Raw genomic sequence first — 25,728 nt, 5'->3', positions numbered from 1 at the left:
CAATCATTATTGTAATAATAAATGTACCACTTTTATTCACAATCATTTTGGCTTCCCACCAAAAAAAAATATCACAAAAGTTTTTATTACATTAAAAAATTTTAGTGTTTAATTTTTGATAAAAATAGGTTTATAATACTCTAGAATCTATATATATATTTCTCTTACACGGCACCATAAAAAAGCCTCATTACAACTCCCCGAGTGGCAACGTTAGAAAATAGACCAATGATAGCTGCTAAAAATGTCACATGGCATATGTCACATGAGGTGGCTCAACATATAGCGCTTTTAAAAACGGAAACAATAACCAGAGTGAGCATTATCAGGTTGTTCAATTCAGATTCATGCCCTAAGAACATGATAATATTTATTTTAAACTCAGTTAGAAATTAATTAGGCTTGCCTTCTCCATGACTATAAATAAGTCACAAGGTCAGACTTTTGAGAAAATCAGTTTAGTATTGACTAAACAAGTTTTTAGTCATGGACAACTTTATGTTGGCCTGTCAAGAGTTAAGTCATTTGACAGCCTTTCAGTAATTGCTCCAAGATGCCAAATCTATAATTGTGTTTTCAAAGAAACTCTAAATGCTTAGTGTTAATTTCTTAGAGCTTTGCAGAAAAAAATGTTTTTTGGAAAAAATTTAATTGAAACTTCTATTGGCAGTAGGCAAGGGGAACTGCCAAAATCAAAACTCCCCGATTAGAAATGCAGCATGGCGACCTCCACGTGGTATTTCTCGGGTAATGCTAACAGCCATGCATTTTAATTTATTGTATGTAAAACATCCTTATTTTGCTCTAAAATGTTATGTACTTTATCACAAATATTAATTAATATAGAAATTGATTTCAATAATGCTAATCACCAAAAGATATTTCATTTGGCGATAAAAAATTTTTTTTGTGTTTTTGAAAATGAAAGACTTTTTGAGGGTTATTATATCACAAGGAAAAGTTAGGGTTTAAAGTTCATATTTCTAAATAATAAAATTTTTTTCTAAAACTTTCAGAATTTCTAGCATTAACTAATTTATTATGCACATTTAGTTGAATTTAGGTGAGTAACTGCAGTATTTGATAATTTATTTTGCTAATATGCTTCTCATTTAGCTAATGTTTTGATTTTTTCACCATATACAATCTAAATAGCTAATATACTTTTTTAAAAGCCAATAAGAACATTGAGAGAATTCTTCTACATATGTACAATACTATGTCCTTGAAGATAAAATACTATGTCTTTGATGATAATATATTATGTCTTTGTGCCTGAACATTGTGTTCATTGGCGAGCGAACGCAGCGAGCCATGGTTCACGGCGTGAACCACATAGGATTGCGTAGCATTTCTCGGGGGCTGGCGAGTGTTAGCGAGAAGGGGGCGGAGCCTCCTAGTACTGTTTAATTCAATTAAAAGACGACAAATTAGGTAGGGCAAAGTGCAACAGAAAACGCGAAGTAGAAAAAAGGAAAAAAATTTAATATTCAAAGTGAACCTATTCCGGTTACTATTTTTTCCACTTTTCATTGCTATTTTATTTCTTGAAATAATGTAATTTATGTCAGTGATGTTTTACATTTTAATTGAGAACATAAAACAATTAAAAAAAGATTTATATAGATTACCAATATTGATCATTATGTTCGTAATTGTTGACAAAATTAATAATTCAACACAAGAAGTTTTTTTTAAAAAAATAGTTGAATTAACTTTATCCTAGTTTACATAATTCAAAATTCATATATTTAATCCGTAGAAGAATTTAAATAGTAGCCATATTTGCCAAAGCTCTGGAAGAACACTAAAATCTTTGATTTATATACGTCGTTTTAATTTACTAAACCATAATTTCGCTAGAAATAAAGTTTATATTCAAGGCAAAAATCTACAAGTGGATATGATCATAAAAATCCTCCAATTTTTGAAACGATATACTATAATTAGTTTGAAAAGTAAAGAAAATTTAAGTTTGCCATTTGGTATTGACATTTTCAACTATTAAATAGTAGTTTTTAAAGAAGATATAACAATTACGTTGGCACTTTTGGATTAATAATTACAAAGTTTAGATTTTTAACCCTCTTTTTTTAATATTTTCTGTCCTTATTTTGGGTCGCGTAATTCAACTTTTTAATTAATTTTTCTGTAAGTTTCGTAAGTTCAGTAATCAATCCGAATCCGTTAAACAAAAGAGTAGTTTTGGATTTCGCGGAGCAAGTAAGTTCAGCTAGTTTATTTTTCTCAAAAAATAGCAATTAAGAAGGAATGATAATAATAAAAAAAAATCGTAAAATCGAACAAATTAAAAAAAAAAAACAGTTTAAGATACGTGCAACCAGCGACTTAACATTAGCGAGTTTATTGCCTACATAGGTGAAATGGAAAAGTGCCAACAAAAGGTATGTTTATTCAGAGATGTTACATTTTTGAGTCAAATTTTACAACTTAAAATATCGTCTTCACAAATTTAGGTTTATCATATTTATGTTCAGCCCCCTGCAGAGTATTGTGGTTGAAAAGATTGTTAAATTGCTTATAAAGTCAATAACGTAAGAATTGTGAAAGCCAACAATTTTTGTTAATATTGTCTGTGAAATCAATAAATTCAATTGAAACCAAAAACACTTATAAAATAAGACATAATACTTTATTGAATAATGAAAAATCAAATATAAATTTTAAATATCATCTGAGACATTTTAATTAAAAAATAATTTGTTGAATTCCTGATTGTTAAATTTAGGTTAACGCTTCAATCGCTGGATTACCAGTTCTAAAAATTTTTCTGCAAATGCCAAATGAACATCATGTGCAGCACCTTCCACGGGAATGAGTTCAGCGTTCGGAAAATGTTTTTTTATATGCTCTTCTTCTTTTCCCCTGAAATGAAAATAGTTCTGAATATTTGAAATATCAAAACCGAAAAAGGAAATGGGATCTAAAAGTTTCAGATACAGCCCTTACGCTTTAAGCAGGAATTGCCATAAAAGCATTAGCTTTTCAATTGCTTTGAAATTTTTTTTCACAGATGAAGCCTACTTAGCAAGTTTATTTAAAATACCTATATATTGCGTTCTAATTAAAAAACTGTTAACTTCAAATGGTATTGTCAAGTAAAGGTTTTAAGCGTTTAAAAAAAGTAAGCAATTTATAATTTACGCGAATCCCAATTTTTAGTTGTTTTCAAAGGGGGGTTTGTGTTTGTAGCGTAATGTCAAGTTGCTTACATAATCAGCTGCTTTTCGCAATTTATTGTTTTTGCAGTAATAGATTTTATTTTTGTTACCAACCATATCTATCTATCTATCTATCTATCTATCTATCTATCTATCTATCTATCTATCTATATATATATATATATATATATATATATATATATATATATATATATATATATATATATATATATATATATATATATATATATATATATATATATATATATATATATATATATATATATTGCAATCTTTAAAATTATGTAGAAATTATCTTTTGTAAATTTTTAGATAAACGAATTTTTAATTTTTTGGATAAACGCTTAAGATATTCCCAAGATATTGCGAAATACACAAAAAGTTAAATTAATATTAAGGGGTCCAAATTTTAGGCCGCTCCTCTGGCCAACCTGTTGAGAACTTATCTCCCAGATTGCGACTACCCCCTATATTGAGGGTCAGAAATCAAAACTCGTTGAAAAAAAGTATGTTAAAACGTTGTTATAAAAAAGGCATGTTATTTTAAAGCTATGCGTTACGTATTAAAAAGTGTAAAAGGTATGTAGAGAAAGTACGTTTTTGTGTCTGATTTCGTAATTATCGTCTCCAACTAATTAGCGTATTTGAGGTCAATCCCTTCGGACCATTAAGATTGAGTCATGGTACGTTATCTAATCAATAATTACGTATTTGTATGAAAAATACAAAATATGAAAAAAATGCAATCGAATGGTTCTTGAGAAATCCAATTTCACCTATACAACTTCTCTAAAATTTCATTAATTAAATTAAAGCATAGAAAAACTTTTTTAGACTATAACGGGATTTCCAGAGTGAAGAACCTATGCATGGCAAATCTTGCGATCATGATGGTCAATGAATAAGTCTACATCGTCATCGTATCTAGTACGTCTTTAGTAGAATTGGCAATAAATAAGCTGTAAAGGACATAGATTTACTTTATTAGGAATGCAGGAATATATTACATTCCTGCTGTTATCCCTGCTTATTATACAGCATACGGATATCTTCAAATTCTACGTTTTTAGAACAAGGCAGTATATTTGAAGTCTCAGCAAATGACGCCCTTGCACCTAGATGATAATGATATCGATTGCTATAACCAACGCTATCAACTCTCGTTTAAACACGTTAATTTTGGCGACACATATGTTTTGCTAAACATTTTCTGAGAATCTTTTTTAGCTTGCCTTCGCTAAAAAGTTCTCTTCATTTAAGACTTATGTTTGCACCTCTTAAAAGAATAGAACATTCCGTCGTATGTTAATAATAAGAATGAATTGTTGAACTGCTGTTTTAACAAGACACAATTCATGAGGCAATACTTACACACAAAATGGCGAAATTGACCCATATATGAAATAAGCTGGACCATCGTACTGACCAGTGGCCTCACTCATGGTTTCTTCGGCATTCTTTAATGCGTTTAATATAGCTTTTTTATTAAACTTCACATCAAATGCTCCATCGGCACCTCGTTTGAAAACGAATCCAGCATTGTACATTTTTTCCTTGTCACCAATTAATTGCTAAAAAAAATTAATGGAATGCAAAATATATAGAAGTATTAGAAATATTATAGCACGTTTAAATACTGTCAATGTTTGATCATGATGTCGATGAACATCGATGTTTTAACAACAATTCATCGATGACGGTAGAAGCAGTGGCCATTGCCCCAATCGCAGTTCTATGGTAGCAAGAGAAAATAGATCATTGTATTATAACTAAGTTAATTACTAAGTAATATTACTTGAAGAGAAAAAAATTCCTGTAAAATTACCGTACTGTAACGACAGTTTTAGTAAAAAAAAAAACTTGTGGTGGATCAACATCCCTGTAGATGGAGATAGAATTTGGTCGCCAGATGGCAGTACAGGACTGTAAATTAAATTTTCTATTTAATGATCAAAACTGGCAACATATTTGTACAATCAGATCTGGCAACACCAAGATGGAATAATAAAACATGTAACTTTTCTTTATTTTATTTTTGATCTTATTAAATGCGTTGTTTGTAATTGGATTAACTTAATTCCCACAAACTCATAATTCTGGTTGATAACACCAAAGTATACGGTATTTAAACTATTTAGTTGGTAATTTTTCCGTTAACGGTTTACCGGAAATTCTGGTTTTGAAAATTAAAGTTCTTATTGTCACACATTTAGAAAGAAATACAAAACTTAAAAGTAAATTTAACCGAGTAAATGATTTTTCTGTCATGTTCGATTTTGTCACTTTTACCGAAATCGCTTCGGTAAAAATTACCGAGCTTTTTGGTGTTTCCATAGGGTCAGAAGCATAGTCAATTTTACCTTATTCTGGTATTTTTGATCATATTTTTCTTCTCAATATAGTAATTAACTAGATATGTACTAAAGTTTCCATGACTAATAATTTTTTTCTCTCTTCCATAAATGATTTGTATTTCGAATCATTTCCTAATTTTTATTTCAAAACTTTTAAAAATATTCATTAACTTTTTTTACTATTATTAAAAACACTTTTTGAGCCTGAAACCATTCATTTGTTAGCTATATTTTTTAAATTTGTATACTTTTATAACTAAATTTAACATAAAATACGTAATAAAAATATAGATCCGCAATAATATGTACAAATTATTGCGAATTATTTTACTTAAATTTTTAAACAACTTATTATGATATGATTAATTTCCTTTTCCATAATTGATAATAGTATGTAGATAATACAACCATAATCTGTTCTCAATTATATTAAGTACTTTGGAAAAAAAATCCGATTATTACATCAAAATTTATTCTGAGAGGTCCGTTTTTTTGACGTACTGTATATATTTTATAGAAGAAAACTCATTGCTATAAAGCCATGAAAATCGTTGAAAGCAACCATGCAAAACAATATTTTAAAATTCAGTCTTACTTGATCTGCTGGGAGTTTACTGTACAGTATATCCACACAATGCTTAACTGCTTCTTTTTCATTAAGCTCTTTAGGTATTGTTGCAACGCAGGCTAGCCACAAATTTATAAAACCGATAACCATTTCTAACATCTCTTTAGGGCATTTTTTCACAAACATGTCTTCTACAAATATCATTTCAATTCGTTCAGGCTGAAATAGAATTCAAACATGAAAAATACTTATTTTAATAATATAAGTTACTGTCAAATTGTGTTTTAAAGAGTATTTACATAGATAAAGCTGTAGTTATATTATAATTTACATTATTCTTCTTTTATAAAGCTGTCTATATACTCGCATTACAATTCACACAATTGAACATTTATAAAACTGTCTTTATGTTATTTACATTATTCTGCTCTTCTATAACATTTATAAATAAAATTTATGTTAAAGTTTACATTATTCTACAACTATAAAACTGTATTTATAAGTTACATTTATAAAACTGCTTTTATATTATTACTTACATTATTCTAAATTTATAAAACTTAGTTATTTATATTATAAGTTATTATAAGTATTTATATTATAAGTTATTTATATTATTTTACGTTTATAAAACTACATTTATATAATTATATTTTAGATTATTCTTCATCTGTAAAACTGCCTTTATGTCATAATTTACATAATTTTTCAATTACAAAACTTCTTATGCATAATACTTTACATTATTGTAAATTTATAAAACTGGTAAGGTTTTATTTGATTTTCTTGATCTATTAAACTGACTGAAATATGCATTTGGAGGATGTTCTGTAACAATCGTTTTTAATATTTATTCTCAGAAACCTTAGAAAAAACATTCAAATTAAGTTACGCTAATTCACATTTAAGCGAGGAAAAACAAGCCCGTTTTCGGAAACTGTTATAGTAAGGAAGATGGGATGAAAAACAACAAAACCAACTTGATTACCTGATGAAACTTGGAGAAGTTTCTCATTCATTTTTAACTTCTCTCTATTTCAATGAAACAAGTTTTTCAGTTCTGCCATTGAGTTTATATTCCTTAGATTTTGATAGTGTTCGAGCTTTAGCTATAATTAACGAAAATTTTTGTATGAAGAAATATTGTAGTTGATAATTATCGCCGATAATTATACCCAAGACCGAGTGGTATGGAGATGTATGGCTGGCGGCGCGAAGATTTAAAGGAAAGTAAGAAAGTATCGTAAATTCAATACTTATAGTAATACAATGGTATACATTGTAGCGTAGCAAGCAATATTTATCAAGACAGAGCTCAGATCAGATCTATTTAAAAATTGTCTCGAGCTGTAGTTGGAGATTGTGATCGAGTTGAGCACTATCTATAGTGTTTTTATTTATTTATTATTTTCTTTTTAAAGATTGTCCGTTTCAATGAGATACCTGCAAGTGACATAGTGTGGGTATCTCGATCCTGATTGGTTGCTAAAACGTGACATTTGTTTACGTTTGCAACTGTTCTTTCTGTTGTATTTCGAGTAAGCCGAACCTGTGAAGTATCAATTCTCTTAAGTGACTCATTCTAGATTCTTTCACAAAGATTTAAATTTTTTTGCTATATATTTCTTACTTAACACAAAGACAGGTACGAAGCCATGTAGGACATGAACAAACTAACTATATATCGAAGTTGCTAGGTACACAGAGCAAAAATATATCACGGTTACAATAAAAATCATAAACAATAATAAATCTAAGTTAAGTGAAAGACTTAGACGAAAAAGAATTACATTTCAACAAATTTGATGTGCAATACGGCTTTGTATTTCATTAACTTCACGTTAATTAACATTCTAACTTATGTGGAGAAACTTAACTCAAGTTTAACTCGCCATTTTGCTTTTAAGCGATCAGCTGGTGCTGACGTTATTGGTAACATGTGTGGGTATATGTAGTCTTCTTCATTTTGAAGTGCAAGTACCCAATTGAGAAGGAAGTTGTGTATTATTTTGAAATAAATTTATGAAACTCACGTCTCTTTTTTGTTGTGACACTACAACATGATATATTGTGAAAATCCTTTAAACTTATGCTATTGCGATGTCTAAATAACATTAATATTTTACTATAGATCGATATATCATTCCGCTCTAGCTACAGTTAAGGAAAACTCATGTAAATATTAATAAAAAATTAATAAATATTAATAAATACAAAAAATAGAATGTAAATATTTGACGATAGATCGCTCAGCTCTACACGGTAAAAAACGTCGAATCAAATTACGGTATAAGGTACTGCCACTCTCAGTGCTACAGGGGTGATTGTGAACCCAAATCAAAATTCCTGAAAATTTCTTGAGTAAAAAAAAATTTAAATCGAAAAATTAGAAAAAAATTTAAACAAGGTTTTTTCCTTTTTCTCAATATTTCTTAGTTTATTTAAAATATATTTAAAATTTTACACATACCTATACCATTTACACATACCTATGATAACCTGGAGAAGTAATTGAAATTTACAAATATGTCTTTCTTTCTTGAGTTTATTATAATAATTATTTACTGATAAAAAATGAATATTAGTCTTGAATATAAGCTTATAAAATATCAGGCTCTCCCTTACAAACAAATAAAATAAACTGTGTTTTCAAGCTCCACCTTTGAAAATTTGATTTCCGGAAACTTTTGTGATCAATGATTTTTTTAAACGTTTCAACCTTCGATCTCCGGAATCTTCCGGATCACGGTTAGCGAAAAATCTGGAAATCCGGATTTTTTCCGGAGCACAATCAGACCTAAGTGCAACATCCGTGAAATTCCATTTTGCGATAAAATCTATTTTTACTGTAAAATATTATACAGTAATTTTTACAATAATCATTTAATTTTAATGGTTCAGTGATTTTATAGTAATCCTTACAGTAAAAATTACATTATAAAAGATTTTTTGTCGTTTAAAATTTTGTGGTAAAAATGGTTTAAAAGGGTAAAAAGTTCCTGAGTGCCAGTACTTTTTCTTTAATTTGGTTCGGAATTTACAGTGTACAATTAACTAAAATTTGTCACATGAAGGCTTTTTTTAAAAAAAATTCCAGTTATTTCATTTTCTTACTTTTTTTAATGCAGCTTTTATGGCTGTCATTCCGCCCATGCTGCTACCAATTAAAATGGCTTTGGGGGTCTTTATGGTATCCATGAAATCAAAGAGGTCGCTAGAATTCATTTCAAATGAGTAATCATCGGTTTGTTCACTGTCACCATGGTTTCTTGCATCATATGCGTAACCCTATAAAGGAAATGGTTGTTACGTATTTCATGAAATAAAGAAACGAAACAACTCCTATAAAAATCTAGAAAAAGCAACAATAACACAAGTATTAGATTATTCGACTAGATAACCATAAATACAATATTAACAAGTTTTTTTTTCATTAGAAATGGCGATATTTTACGAAGAAGGATTGATATAACAATTTAAAAAATTATCGTTACTTTTTTAAATTGATAATAATAATGTATAGTAAATAGTGTTTAGAGCATTTAATATTGTTATAAGATGTGGATTGAGTTTTGAACATAGAACATACAGTTTAAATTGAATAAAACATTTGCATTTTTTGAAACTTGAACTTTCTGTAAAAGAATTTACTTAAGTTACGTCACCTTTCTTTTGGTCTTGTCTGCTATAATTTGTGCTATGTTTCGAAAATTTTCTTTAGAGCCACTAACACCATGCATGTATATGACCGGGGTTAAACTGCTGTCAGCTCCACTTGATGGTTCGTAGACATCGTACGCAAGCTTGACTGGACCAACTCTGAAAAATGACGAGTTCACATTAGAAATTATGATAATGTTTAAAAGGGAAAAGACAATGAAAACTGTCAAATTGACAATCTCGCAAAAAGTTGCCCACTCATCTCAGTCGATATCTAAAACCAAGTACCGAATTCATCTTTAATAATAAAAATAGTCTAAGAATCTTTGTAACCTAACCACCTGTCTTATATGTTTAAAGTTATGTCTATGCATTCTAGTAAATATATTTGTATTGTTGAATATTATTCTAATTTAAACCCTTCATAAATTTATAATATAATCTAAACCCCTTTGTGACTATTCTGGAAAAGAATTTGAAAACAATTTTTTACATAAAATGGTTCCAAAAAAGTGAAACAAAATACATTTTAAAAATTAGGAAACGGATATAATGTTGAGTTTTATAGCTGCGTATGGTCTAGTAAATTGATATAATGAGAAATTATTTATTAACTGGCAAGCATCACTATCAAGTATGAATATTTGTTTTTAAAACTAATTAACTAAATATTATGCAACAAATTGTGATTCATTCTAGTAATTTATCTCATTTGTAAGAATATAATTTATTTCATTTAAGATAAATTGGATATTCGCTAAATGAAACTTTAAGAGCCACGTCAATAAAATTAATTTCATTTATCTATATTTTGAATGGTTATATATAAGACATATAAGTGTAATAACACGATATAAGTGATAATAATAAAAAACACTGACTCATAAACTTTCTATAAGTTGACCACCTAGCTAGGTAAAAGACAAAAGTGATGCACCAAAATTGGTCATCTTATAAATGTTTTGCTGTATTTTGAAACCTGTTAAATTGACCACTTTAACTATGCAGCAAATTGGATAAGAACTAAAACCCGCAGTTTTAAGATCACCATTTGTTTGTAATTTTTGAAATTCCGTAGTCAATTGCATTTCTAAGTTATTTGAAAGCTATGCTTGTTTGTTATTTTTATTACTCTATATTTAGTAGCATGCAATCTTTTGCTGAAAGATTTACTTAGAATTGTTCCAATTTATTTTCGTCTTTTGATTTTAGAACAATCAAAATCAAGGACTTTTTCTCAATAAACATAAAAGCGAAGGTATGTCTGTTAGGATGCTTGCATACCGATTTAGATCTTTATTTTCTTCTACATTTTGCACAATTATATGGGGTGGGGTTGACTTGTAAACAATCAACAATTTCTGCAGACATTCAGTTCGAGTACCACATCGAAAATACGAAATTATATTGTAGAAAACCAATGTTACAGATTAAACTGTTCTTAATAAGATAAATGGCTTCAATGATTGTCACGGCGTTTTTTTGTAACACATGGCTAATATTTTTTTGGATCATTTTATGCTATTCTCCCTCTCCGTTTATTTGTTCGCATGCATCATAAATTTTTTTTCCCCATTGTTTCAAGAAGTCTCGAGAAAAAATTAAATATTTTTAAAGATAGCTAAACTCGTAGTTCAATTGCTGAGGTAAAAAAAGAACATGCTAGAAACAAGTATGAAGGCAAACATGAGTCTTTGAAAATTATAGAAATACTATATTTAACCCTGTGTATTCTTGAACAGCCCCCCTGTGGTGACTTTTTGAAATCTCGCCAAACTAGGTTTCACTGTGGTTGATCGGTAAATGTTTTGTCGAGAGGTGAGTACGAAAAATGTCAGAGTAAATGTAAGTTATTTTTTTAAATTTTATTTTATAAAAAATATTTTAATATATTGTGTTTTAGAAAAACAATCACTAGAGATACAAAAATATTTCCCTTTTTAAAAAAAAAAATCACTAGTTTTTGGTTCTTGCCAGCAAACTAAACAAATGCTTATGTCAGATTTTTCTTCAGATGTAATTTATTTAAATGTAATTATTTCTCAATTTACAAGAGATTTGTTTTCATAAAAAGACATGTATTTTAAGTAAGTAGTATTTACTCATATTTCGCTCTTATCAACAAAAATAAGCAAATCTCCGTTGAAAATCTCAATTCTATTATTACACTACATGTAATAAAAAAAACGATTAACATAAATAATATTTCGTTATATCGAGGCTACATGATAAGCGTGGAAATTTTCTACTTTACTACTTATAGAAATTTGGAGAATGTTTTAAATCGATTATTTCAACAATTTTGCGTTTGAAGGACTTAAAAAATATTTTTAAATTTAATAATAATTCAAAAAGCTTGCAGATGAAACTTTATATGTAATAAAAATTACTCCTAAACCTTTTATATTTATTGAATGACCTTTATAGCCAAAGGCACGTTTTCACCGAATGCCAAAAGCGCTATTTTGAAACAAGATATCTAAGTTCAAGAAATTCCAACTTATTATTTAATATGCCTAAGTCATCTACATCCTTTTTTGTTACCGAATACAGTTAAGATGGTAGATTTTACAATTCATGAGTTCTAAGGTATGAGCTTTGAAAATAATATCGTAGTAGATTCAAGTAACATCATACCTTCACGTGTTTTTCGAACATTGAAACATGATCTCATAAAGCTTAACCAACATCTAAAGTTGCAAATAAAAGGGTACGGAGAAATTAGAATATATACGTGAATTACACGTGACATTATTATTGTTTTCAAATTTCTTTATTAAACGCTGTGATAATTTATGAATTAAAAAAAATACGTACTACTTTTAGCGTAGTTTTAAACAAATAACTAGATGTTTTATATCGGTGCAAACAATGATCTTCTAAATAATAGCCTAAGAATTAACTCTCTCGAGGAGAAAGAGAATTAATTCTTCAAAAGAATATAAAAAATAATTCAAGAATAATCAAAGAATTTTCCAAGCAGTGCTCTTCTAAAGAAAATATTTCTTTATTAAAGTTCTCTTGCTAAGATTTCTTTGGCAAATTTCTTCCTTCCCCAATTTTTTGTGTGAAGAAACTTAATATAATAGTAGTAAAGAACTATTATCTTTTTTTACATATGTTTCCTAATGAGACGCGATGACTCAGGGGATAGAGTGTTCACCTTACAACTGGCTTAGAATCCCAGCAATGGCTGGTCTATACGATTTCCGCATCCAGCTCGCACCAACCACAGTGCTGACGTGAAATATCCTGAGTGGTAGACGGATCATGGGTTATAGTCTCTTGCCTTCAGGCTAACCATGGGAGGTTCTCGTGATCTTCTTCTCCATGTAACGCAAATGCGGGTTAGTTCCACCAAAAAGTCATCCTCGGAGGCAAATGTTTCCCAATACTTCATCCAGGAGGCATGTAAACTCTCTTTACACACATAGTATCCCCAAGAAATTTTGAGCACGCTGATTGGCTTTCTCGGCAACGCCATCTGTGACGTATGGCTATTTCATTCTGCCATGCTTGTTATTTTCAGCATAGAGTGATTTCTATACTCCAGCTTTTGTGAACAAACTTGAAATGTCAATTTTTTCAACAGAGAAAGTGCCTTCTTCATTTAAAAATGAAGTAAAAAATATACTTCTTCAAATACCATTACCCTTAGAAGTAATGTTCTAAATTTAGACGATTGCAATAGGTGGGTAAGGGAATTTGGGAACTTACCAATACGGAATGGATTTCTAGAACATCCAAACCTCATGTAAAAAGGTTTGTTTGTAGGTAAATAACTAGTTTAGTTATTTTTAAAAAAAATTTGTATTTATTTTTTATGGGAAATGCTTTTTTCGTTAAATTTATGATTATTACATGCATGAATTCTTATGAAGCTAATTTCCTTCTAATTTATTGGTTAACATTGAAATCGAATTTAATTGCCTTGCTTAATCCTTATACTCACTATAAAATGAAAATTGAGTAGTTTTCACTTGATATTTATTTAATTAAATTAATATTCATCGAATTAAATTAATATTTAATTTATTTTTTGTGGATAACTAAAACTAAATTAGAAAATTTTTGATTTAAGATTTATTAGTGGCGCCATCTATTATTATAAATTAAAACTAAGAGATGTGCATTATGCCTACTTATTTATAACTTATTTTTAATGTTTTTTTTTTGAATGTTTTATAATACCGAAAAACTATTAATTGGCATCTAAGAAATCAAGCAATTGTCTTTTAAGATGCCTCTTTTATTATTTTTGGATTGCATAATTCCCATCAAAATAAAAGTCAATGATTATGTCCATTAAATTAATACCATAAGTAATTAGAGAATAAATTTACGAAAAATTCCCTCTTTTCATTCTAGTACATTTCTATTTGGATTGTAAATATTTTTTTTATTATTTAATTGCAGGAAATTATTTGTTTGTCACCACAGTGCGTTTATGAAAGTGCCACAGGAGAAATGTAAAAGAAGTTTCTCAAAAACTTTTAAAATTTTTTTGCTGAATTATAATTAAATTTTTTTAACATTTTAGAATATTTTCCTCTAAGATATGATAAAATCCTTTTTAAGTAATCAAACATAATTTTAAAATTTTTTATATACATTTTAAAATCTCATGTAATAAATTCAAACTTAACTGAGTGGTTCTGCAATCATACTTAATAAATTTAAGTAAGAGTTTTTAATTTCTAAGTGAATAAGGGTATTCACAATGCTACTCAATTTGAATATTAATCAATTCTTATATATATTTTGCATAAAAGCTAACATAAAATTCATAACATTAATGTTAAAAAATATTAGCATAAAATTTAAAGCAAATTAGATTTAAATAAATGTGTTATTATTAAAATACAATTAATAACGCTGTTTAATTTTATGAACAAAACTTTAACATTTGTCATAAAATTAGTATGAGAAATATACTGGAACTGATTTATGATTAATTTACATTTTGGAAGCAAACTACGGAGAAATGTTATTGAGGAGGAGCTACAAAAAGACTTAACAGAAGGCAATGCCGAGAAAGCCAATCAGTGATCTCAAAATCTCTTGGGGATACTATGTGTGTAAAGAGAGTTTACATGCATCCAGGAGTTCCTTTGTCTTCTGGATTGGGTTCAAAATTACAAGGCTACGGAGTTGAACATTGGTAGATGCAAACTCAAAATTTGGGTCGGCTGTTCAACGACGGTTATTAAATCAAATCATGAAGTATGTTTCCTTATGTGCTTAGAATAAGCCCTAACAAAAATTAAAGAATATGCACTTAATATTATGACTAGGTAATTTACAGCTTGATGATTACACAACCAGGGCCATTCAAATCAGAAAAAACTATTATATCCATTTTCACATGCTTATGGTAATTTGAAAGGTTCCTTCGACGAGCATCTAAGGGAAGGAGGCAGTTTCTGATTTGCTTATTTTTGTTTACAAGGAAGAAAGTGATTGTTTTTACTAGATACTAAATCCTTTTTATAGTAATTTTTTTTTCGTAGAAAGCAGAAAAAATTACATTAAAAAAAAATCTTGTGAAAGCGTAGGGTAAATTTTTTCTCCACTTATTTAGATTTTTTCTTACTGCGATTTATCTAAAACAAAGAGGAGGTAAAATTATATCATAAAACATAACTATTTCTAGGTACTATTTATGAAATTTGAAATATCCAATTTCTATACGGAGTTCTCGGAATAAAATAATATTAGATTATTCTTCAAAGTTCTTTTACCAGAGTTTGTTCTCAGGTATTGTTCTAAAGAAAAAACAGAAAAATAAAAATTAACAAATAACTAGCTAAACATTTTAGGCTGTTTTATTTACAGTTTCAATTCATTGCATAATAAATTTACACAAAAAGTCTAAACAGTTTAGGATTCTTATTTAATCTTTATAATAGTATTTAAATGTGAAGAAAGATATTGTTTTTATGAATAAAATTAATAATTTTGTTTGTAGTTTGATTTAATAAGTGCACAAATTAATTAAAATAAAGTTGCTAATTTGATTTGGTATCCTTCAAAATCACCATTGAGCATTACCATATTTTTTTATTTAAAAAGTTAATATGTGTTTGATGTACTAAACATCAAATCATTTCTTGATAACTAATTCACCACGATAATTCTGATAAATACTCCTAAAAAATCAAGATCTGAATGAGCGAACTTATAAGAGGCGAACATTAAAGCCAGCATATCACTTATTCAAAATCATTTTATACTTATAGATTGTCTTGATTTTTGCCGATTTCAAATAGCGAAATGCTTGAAACTTTGAAACTCACCTTATTCGAAAGACGAACCAGCTGTATTACATATAAATAACCATTGGACATACAAAAGTGCTTTTTTTTAAAAAAAAAATCACTGTTCAAATCAAACTAGTCACATTCATGTATAACATCAGCATATTTTTGTCGCTTATTTTGATCTTGCTAGCAAGATAAACAAATGCTTTCTAAATTTTATATAAGCAAAAAACACTTTTCTTCATATTTAAATTACTATATAGCGATCAAATAAGTGTTTAAAGTTATGTAAATTTACTTTGAATTTAAACTCTGAAAAAAAAAACATTTGAATTATTTTAAATTTATCTGAATATTTTAATTTTGTTAATTTTAATTTCTTTGATATTTTTTTCGACCAATAATTGAGATTAAACACCGATATAGGAACTTCGAAGAATAATTTAATATCATGCCATTTCGAGATCTCTTCCAAGGTATTACAAATTTAATAAATAGTACATTGAAAAAAGTTTGCTTGTTGAAAATGTTTATCTATGTTTAATGTGCTAATTTGTTAGAGTATTTTCTAATTCGATAAATAGGTTTAGTGAATTCGACTATCAAAGCTGTCATGCCTCCATGTTGTGATGGCGCTGTCATCAAGGTAGATGTTGTAAAAAGACAGAGGAGGGAACGCTCTGATGGAGAGCGGAAGCGAATTGTTTAGATGTCTTGGTCATATTAATTTTCTAATCTTTTATCATTATTAATAAATGTTTCTTTTGTGTTGTTAATTGGTTACCATTTATTTGGCCAATTGTGATTTTGGGAAGTATCTGAATGAAGAAGGGAAAAGGAGGAAAAATTATACGTTATATCACAGCACGCTCTCTTTCGAGTATAAATCAAGGTATGAGATTTATCATATTCTGTTTATAAAGAACATTTTAAGAATTGAATTATGAGAAGTATTGATTTTAAGTGATATTCTGAAAGAGAAGAATAATTGTATTAGATAGTAGAGAGTTGTAGGAGATTTAGAGAAATTATAATTATTTTGGGAATAGAAATAAATAGAACAATTATGTTTAACATAAGGGGGATGAAAAAAGAAGATTTGGTCGTAGCTGCCGAAGAGTTAGGTTTAGAAGTAAAATCGGAGCATAAAGTTGTTGATTTAAAGGATTTGATAGAAAAAAGTGATCAATTTAAAAATGACTTTGATTTTGTTAAAGAATTTTTAATTACTACAGTTACCGAACGTATCGAACGAGAGAAAAAAGAAGCAGAATTGTTAAATGCAGAAAAGAATCAAAACAAAACAACAACTGAAGCAGCATTAGAACTCGAGAAGACTAGGCTTGAGATTGTTAAAGCACAATTAGAATTAACTAGAATGCAGACAGAGAGTAATAGCTGTAACTCCAATGTAGGGAATGATTTTAGTTCAAATAATAACTTAGAAACATTAATCAAAAGCGTTAAAACCTTAACTATTTCCGTTCCTAGTAAACCCGAATCTTGGAATTTATTTTTTACGTCTCTTGAAAAAGCATTTGTAATAAAAAATGTCCCGGAAGAATTTAAAGTCGAAATATTATTTAATTTGTTAGGTGAACGAGCAGCACATTTGGTAGTTTATGCAAACGCGGAAGAAATAAAAGATTATCCTAAAGTTAAAGCTTTAATTTTAAAAGAATTTCAACCTACCCCAGAAGCCTGTCTAGAAAACTTTCTAAATGCCAAAAGATCTAAAAATGAAAACCATATGCAATTTGCTAGTAGATTAAGAGCCAATTGGGATTTTTATTGTGAACTTAAAAATGTAAAAGATTTTGAGACGCTTAATGAATTAATAGTTAGCGATAGATTACTAAGTGCGTTAGACAACGAAACACGAAGCTATGTTAGAATAAAACAATTAGATACTTGGCTTAAACCTAGGCAGATCGCTGAATTGTGCGATAATTGGTTTACCTCTAAAGGTAGAAATTTCTCAGAATTGTACGATAATTCGGGCAACAATCGCAATCCGAATGGAAACACTAAGTATGTTCCACCACCTTTGAGAAAACCCCCATTTACTAGAGAAAACAAATATTTTCCCCACACACGCGAATGTTATATCTGTTCTAGTAACTCACATATGGCTAAGAGTTGCCCAAATAGAAGAAATAAATACTATGAACAATCAAATAAAGCCGGTAATGATATTCAAAACAAAACGCGAAGTAACACACAAACGTCTATGAATAAATCCAGTGATAATACTGCAGTTGTTACAAATGTTAATTCAAAACATTTGCAGAGTTCTAAAACTTTAAATGAAATTAATTTGTACCCGTTACAAAAAGTCACAATTTCTATTGCAAGTAGACAAATAGACGCGATCATTGATAGCGGAGCTGAGATTTCAATTTTGAATACGACCCTACTTCCGTCTTTAGAAATAGAAGCTAAGGGAAAAATAATTTTACAATCCGCATTTAAAGAACAAGTCGAGGCGAAATTAGCTATATTGCCAGTCTATTATAAAAACCCTAACGATTGTCTATTTTATAGTTCAAATATTTTGTTTGCTTTAACAGATAAATTAAACATCCCTTGTTTAATTACACCGGACGCTTATAATTCTTTGATTTATCAAAATGATGATTCAGCTGAAATCGAAAACACTTTAGTTTTAGAATGCGACCCGTCAGTAGACGAGGGGGAAGAAATGAATAAAAGTTCATCAAGGTCAGAGGATTCATTTTCTCAATCGGAAGAAAGTGAAACAGGGTGCGGTATTTATTTAATGTCGAATACTAATAAATTATGCAGTTCTAGTGATGAATATTCGGAGGCTAATAAATTTCGAGAAATGCAGAAAGATTGTTTAACTTTAAAGAACTCTTTTAAAGATGCTAGTTTGAAAAAGAATAATTTCTTTTTGCGGGATGATTTATTATTTCATAAAGATAAAATTTGTGGCGATACAATATATCAATTAGTATTACCTAAAATTTATAGGGATAAAGTTCTTCAATTAGCTCATAATGAGAATCATTTAGGAATACGAAAAACTAAGGAACGCATAAAATTATCTTTTTATTGGCCTAATGTTTCAAAAGATGTTGAAAATTATTGCAAAACCTGCGAAAATTGTCAATTAAAAAGTCCGGAGCGAAAATCTGATAAAATTCCTATAACCCCTGTCGTTAGAGCTCCATATCCTTTTCACACGGTAAATATAGATTTAATTGGAGAAATTGTTCCACCCTCAGGTAGAAAACATAAGTATTGTTTATGTTTAATTGATCAAAATTCTAGATGGCCCGAAGTCGTCCCACTAAAAAATTTGTCTGCTAAGACAACATGCGATGCCCTTTTAGAGATATTCATGCGTACCGGAATTCCAGAAGTAATTTGCAGTGACCAGGGTACTAATTTTAATTCGCAATTGACGAAAGAATTTGAAAATAGGTTAGGAGCAAGTCCTCGATTTTCCACCCCATCTTACCCAGCCTCCAATGGTTTAGTAGAAAAATGGAATAGGGTATTTAAACAGATGTTACACCATGTTATCCGTTCAGATCCTACCGATTGGGATAAACATATTCCATATTTACTTTTTGCGTACCGCGAAGTACCAAATTGTACGACGGGAATATCTCCTTTTAAGCTTATGTATGGACGCGAAGCTAGAGGCCCTTTGTCAGTTCTAAAATCTTCTTGGTCAGGTGAGATTCCATTACCCTTAAATCTTAGCAATTCGGCTGTAGATTATTTACAGGAATTAAAAATAAATTTAGAAAAGGCGGCAGATCTCGTTTCTTTGACTACAACTGAGAAACAAAATTCTTACGCTCATTATTTTAATCGAAGTACAAGAATGAAAGAGTTTAAGAAAGGTGAATTAGTCTATTTACTCATTCCGGATTCTTCGAATAAACTGTATGCAAGATGGACAGGACCAGGCGAAATAATAGAACGAGTTAATCCTAATTCATATAAGGTTAAATTACCAGATGGCAATGTGCGACATATTCATGCTAACAAAATAAGACATTTTCATGCTAGAACACAAACCGTGGGAGTTATTTTCGAAGATGATGTTGAATTTGGTGAAATTCATCCTACACCAATTATAACACCTTCGTTAGGAAAAGATGACATTGAGGTAGATGTTAGTCATTTAGAAGAAAGTAAACAAACAGAGTTGCTTGAACTTTTGCATAAGCATGCATCATTATTCTCCGGTCAAGTACAAGTCGCTAATGTAGGTGAACATAAAATTAGATTAATACCAGGTGCTGAGAGGAAGAAACCCTACATTTACAAAATCCCCGAATCTTTAAAGACTGAAGTCGACAAACAAATTTCGGAATTAGAAAATCTAGGTCTTATTGAGCACAGCGAAGCAGACATTGCGTACCCAGTAGTTTGCGTGGCAAAGAAGGATGGTAGTATGCGTTTATGCATCGATTTCAGACATTTAAATGCTGTAACAAAACCTTTTGATTACCCAATGGAAAATTCATCAGATCTCATCAACCAAATTGGACATGCTAAAATTATATCCTGCCTAGATGTATTAAAAGGGTACTGGGAAATTTCTTTAGAAGAGAAAAGCCGTGATCTTACTTCATTTAAAACTCATCGAGCCCAATATAGATGGAAGGTAATGCCATTTGGTCTCCGCAACGCAGCAGCTTCTTTTCAGAAAGTGATGAACAGTGCTTTAAGTGAATATCGTGAATTCTGCAAAGCATATCTCGATGATATAGCTATATTTTCTTGTGACTGGAATACACATCTTAAACAATTAGATATGGTACTGTCTAAATTAACTGATCTGAAATTCACTGTTAATGTCAAGAAATGTGTTTTCGCAAAAACACAAATCAAGTATTTAGGTCATATTATAGGAGATGGTAGACATGAACCAGATCCTGAAAAGCTTCGTGCTATTGAAATCATCGAAACACCGAAAACCAAGTCAGCTTTAAAAAGTGCTTTAGGTCTCTTTAATTATTACAGAAATTATATACAAAATTATGCTGAGATAGCAAGACCACTGACGGATTTAACTAAAAAGAAAGTTCCAGAGCTTATTCCTTGGACTGACGTAGAGGAATTATCCTTCCAAAAACTAAAGAAGAAGTTGATTGAAGCTCCTTCTCTTTATACTCCAGATCCTAAAAAACCGTATGTTATACAGTGTGATGCAAGTTCCTATGGTGTTGGTGCTTGCTTATCCCAAAGAGATAACGGTCAACTTTGCCCCATCAGTTTTGCTAGCCAAAAACTGAACAAAGTGCAGCAGAACTGGGCTACAATTGAACGTGAAGCGTATGCTGTAGTATGGTCGATTAAAAAGTTCGAAAATTACGTATTTGGTGCGAATATTGACATTATAACTGATCATAATCCTTTAATATTTTTACAGAAGTCAGCACCCCAATCTGCTAAGTTGCAACGGTGGGCTTTAGCTCTCCAAAGGTACAATATTCATATCACACACTGCCCAGGTGCTCAGTTAAAAAATGCTGATGGTCTATCAAGACTAGTAAGTGATTAAATGTTTTGTGTACTTATTAAAATACAATCTAACATATATGATAACCTGTTTTATAACAAGGCTTCTTTTCATCTGTAAGTATATATATAAGTATTATTGAAATTTAATATCTATTGCAATATTGTATCAAGGATTCTTTTCATCTGTAATTGTTTATATATACCAGTTTTATAGAAATTTGATTTGTATATATTATGTGTTATAACCAGGCAACTATACATCTGTCATATTTCTACTATTTTCATTCTCGTTTTGCATATTTTATGTGTAAGTAATTGTAACAAGTATTCTATTCATATGTTTTATTTACAATTAAGTGTTAAATATATTTTTATATATATATATATATTATCCTATTGTGTAGATCAGATTTCGCTATACCAGGTGTAGCGCAATCTTGTCGGGGGGGGGGGGTGTCATGCCTCCATGTTGTGATGGCGCTGTCATCAAGGTAGATGTTGTAAAAAGACAGAGGAGGGAACGCTCTGATGGAGAGCGGAAGCGAATTGTTTAGATGTCTTGGTCATATTAATTTTCTAATCTTTTATCATTATTAATAAATGTTTCTTTTGTGTTGTTAATTGGTTACCATTTATTTGGCCAATTGTGATTTTGGGAAGTATCTGAATGAAGAAGGGAAAAGGAGGAAAAATTATACGTTATATCACAAAAGCATTATCTTTATAGTTAACATTTGTTTTCTCTATTTCATATCGTATTAAATTAATGTTGTATTATTTACATCATTCAATACGTAATCCTTTTATTTGTAACTTTAGATATTGGTTTAGCCTTTAAAGATCCTGTTTCAATGTTCGATAAAGCTTAAGGGTGCGATGTGACTTGAATCTATTTCTATTAAATTTTTAAAGCTCATACTATAGAACACATGAGTTGTAAAAACTCTCATCTTAACTTTATTAGATAATAAAAAACATCAGGATGACTTTAGAATATTTAATAATCACTGAAGTTTCTTGAATTTGATTTAGATATCCTGCTTTAGAATAGGTTTCTGTCGTCCTTTTATTGGAATTTTGTCGGCGAGAACATGTCTTTGGCTATAAAGTTACAAAGGTCGTTGAAAAAGAATTAAAAAAAAAGGTTTAGAAATAGTTTTTTATCGCTTATAAAATCCCATCAGTAGTTAAGTAAGAAATTTCTGTATTTATTATAATTATTCTTCTGTAATTCTTCTGTAATTATATATATATATATATATATATATATATATATATATATATATATATATATATATATATATATATATATATATATATATATATATATATAATTCACGATTTTAAGAAATAATAGCGGTTTTAATATTGCATATAGTGTAATAACAAAACTGTTAGCGGTTGGCGATGGATATTTCTTATTTTTCCTGACAAGAGCGTAGGCTGCATAACACTGCTTTATGAAAACACATATCTTTTTATGAAAAAAATTATTAAATTTGGAAAACAATTACATTTGAAAAAAAAAACATTTAAATACATTACATTTTAAAAAAGAAATCTGAATTTCTATAAAATTGCATACACTTTTAGTTTGGGTTAGAAAACCCTTTACCAAAAGTTTTAGTTCAACTACTTTCTTCATTTCCCCCCTTCTTTTTTTGTCGTTCAAGACTTTCTGAATTGTACTAATTTTAAGTTTTTTAAACCCAAAAATGCATTACGAAACGGAAACTGATGCAACTAAGTATCAGTTTTAAAAACCTGATAGTTTTAGCATGAGATTCAAATAAAGCTTATAAATTATTTTTAATTTAACACTTTTGCTTGGAAATAAATCGAGCCAAAATGATTAGTTTATTTCAGGATGTATGAAGTATAAGTACTAGTTACTTTGAAATGCTAAGTATCTAATACATCGATACTGTTAAATCTCTAATACACACATACTTCTAGTGCAAAGCGTTAAACATAATATTGCAACAAACTTAAGAGCAAAATCAAAATAACTTACTTAGTCATTATATTTTTGGACACTTCACAAGATAAATTAAGGGAATAGGTAATTCTTGTTTCACACTGGACTGTAAATTCAAACCAATGGTTGATATACGAAACTTATTTTGAAGGTGTGCCGGAAAAAGCTGTTGGCATTAAAAGTAAAATGCAGTGTCACGTCAGGCAATCTTCTATCTCACTGTGAAAATTATAGAAAAAAAAAACACAACACAGTTGATGACGCAACAAGGAACAACATCCTGGTCTGTCCATGATCTTCAGTGCCATTCTCACTCAGCAAGTTTTTTTTGAAACTATTTTTATTATTATTATTTTTTTTGGTGCCGAAGAGTTAAGCAAGGGTTTAACTTTTCCTTTCAAAACCTGAATGAGTCAGATAACAATCTATTTTTTTGTATTTTGTCTCTAGTTTATGATTTAAAAGAAAAGTGGCATAAAGTATCCGTTATTAGATGATGAGAAAAAAAGATACAAATGCTTTGTCAAGGTGACGTCTCTAGCGCTATACAATCAGTGATTGTGACAATTTTATTTAATTTGCTTTGTCGAACTTATCTGGCAATGCTGTCAGATAAGAAGATGACAATGCTGTCTATCAGATATGTTTTTGTTTTATTTTGCTAGAACGATAATTGTTGTTTGAAGCTTTTAATACAATGCCATAGATTATGATACTGGGCTTTTAAAGATAAAATGTATTTTAATATTGCATGTTATCTCTGTAATATTCTGCAGGAAATAATTCAGAGATAACAAGAGAGATACCGAAATTTCTCAGATTTTTCAAGATGTTACAATTGACATTAAAGTCATTAAAAATGAGTACAAAATATAAAAAAACGGGGCATCTTAATAACTTTTGATCGGATTGTCATATAATTAGATGCAATCTAAGTGATATGAGAAGCTATTGATAGTTTATTTGCGTTTATTGTACGCTGATTTATTTATGCCCACAGTACTTTATGCAACGAAATCAGGTCCCAAACGATACCTTCTCTAAATAAACAAATTTTTTTTTCTCGAAAGATTTGGATTCTTTATCCTCATATGAGGATAATTTATAAAATATGGTTCCAATAGGAGAAAGGCCGAAAGTTTGGTCCCCTTAATGTTAATTTCAGGAAAAAAAAAAGAATTGTTAACAATATTCAAACTTGTTTATTTAAAAATAAGTAACTGTAAACAATTTTTTTTTAAAATTTCTCTTTTGCTTATAATTAATAATATTTTTTAAACTATTTTTGCATTATTTTCAAGATACGTAATTATAAGTTCAAAAATTATAAATTTAGACAGAATCGATCTAGTATACCTTGGGGAATAAAAATTTAAATCAAATTTTTTAAATCAATTCAATTTTTTGAAGTTTTTAATCAAATTTTGTGTCTTATGATTCCCTAGTTTAAAATGCCACACAAATGCGTATATTTTGCTTTTAAAAATGTTTCTTCTATTAATAAATTAAATAATAAAAAATATATAAAACCCTAAGGAATTAAATTTTTGCAAGGAACTGACTTTTGACGAATTTTTTAACAGCCAGAAAATTTCCTTTTGATTTGCTTAAATACAAAAATATTTCAAAAATACATAAAAATTTAAATTTATACTAAAATTAAAGTAAGGGGTTCAAACTTTCCCCCTGCATAAACTATTGGAATCATATTTTTCAGTTTGCGGCTGCTCCCCTCATATTTAGAGGATCAAGAATCAAAGTGGGGATAGGAAAAAAAACTCATTTTTATACAAAAAAGTCAGTCATTGTGTCTGTTATTAATATTTCTTGAGTTAGTAATATTTATTTTCGCTTCGCATAAAGGAATTTTCATTTACAATACGACCCTTTTTGATATGGAACAAAATTCAAACAACTTTCGAATTACGTTTTTATTTTATTTCGAATGGCAGATTAAAAGACAACTGTAGATAGAAAAACAAACAATGAAATTTAAACAAGAAACAGAGATAACAGTAACAAAACAGAAACTACAATAAGTCTATAAATCGTTTATCTTGTACCGAGCTCCCCAGTTTTCTCCCGCAAGTTCAGGGCGATGACTCCAATGGATGGCGTCTATTTTTTTACGAATGTTTCACAATTTTCAGAAAGGATTTGAAAGAATTTTTATGCGATATTAAATGCTTGGAGCCTCGAT

The 25,728-nt window shown here is 29.3% G+C and overlaps 1 protein-coding gene across 1 annotated transcript; it reads right to left on the bottom strand.

Moving 5' to 3' along the window:
• Positions 1-2,634: 2,634 nt before the first annotated feature.
• LOC107441213 (sn-1-specific diacylglycerol lipase ABHD11) lies at positions 2,635-24,144 on the bottom strand. Its single transcript, XM_016054387.4, has 6 exons — positions 23,565-24,144; positions 9,791-9,944; positions 9,240-9,413; positions 6,153-6,344; positions 4,575-4,774; positions 2,635-2,886 (listed from the first exon to the last, which is right to left on the bottom strand). The coding sequence occupies exons 1-6, from the start codon at positions 23,570-23,572 to the stop codon at positions 2,751-2,753; spliced, it is 864 nt and encodes a 287-aa protein (XP_015909873.1). The 5' UTR covers positions 23,573-24,144; the 3' UTR covers positions 2,635-2,750.
• Positions 24,145-25,728: the final 1,584 nt, after the last annotated feature.

Source organism: Parasteatoda tepidariorum, chromosome 2, assembly GCF_982258835.1.
Source record: "Parasteatoda tepidariorum strain Cologne lab strain chromosome 2, Ptep-v5.0, whole genome shotgun sequence".
Classification (NCBI taxonomy): Eukaryota; Metazoa; Arthropoda; class Arachnida; order Araneae; family Theridiidae; genus Parasteatoda; species Parasteatoda tepidariorum.
Note: the sequence above shows the minus strand (reverse complement) of the source record. Positions and strands in the feature narration are given on the sequence as shown.

Bases quoted from the DNA above. Each gene is read 5' to 3' on its own strand.
- LOC107441213 (XM_016054387.4), bottom strand. The intron at 9,414-9,790 runs GTGACGTAACTT...TTTCCTTTATAG, and splicing joins CAGACAAGACCAAAAGAAAG to GGTTACGCATATGATGCAAG. The intron at 6,345-9,239 runs GTAAGAAAATGA...ATTCTATTTCAG, and splicing joins TAAAAGCTGCATTAAAAAAA to CCTGAACGAATTGAAATGAT.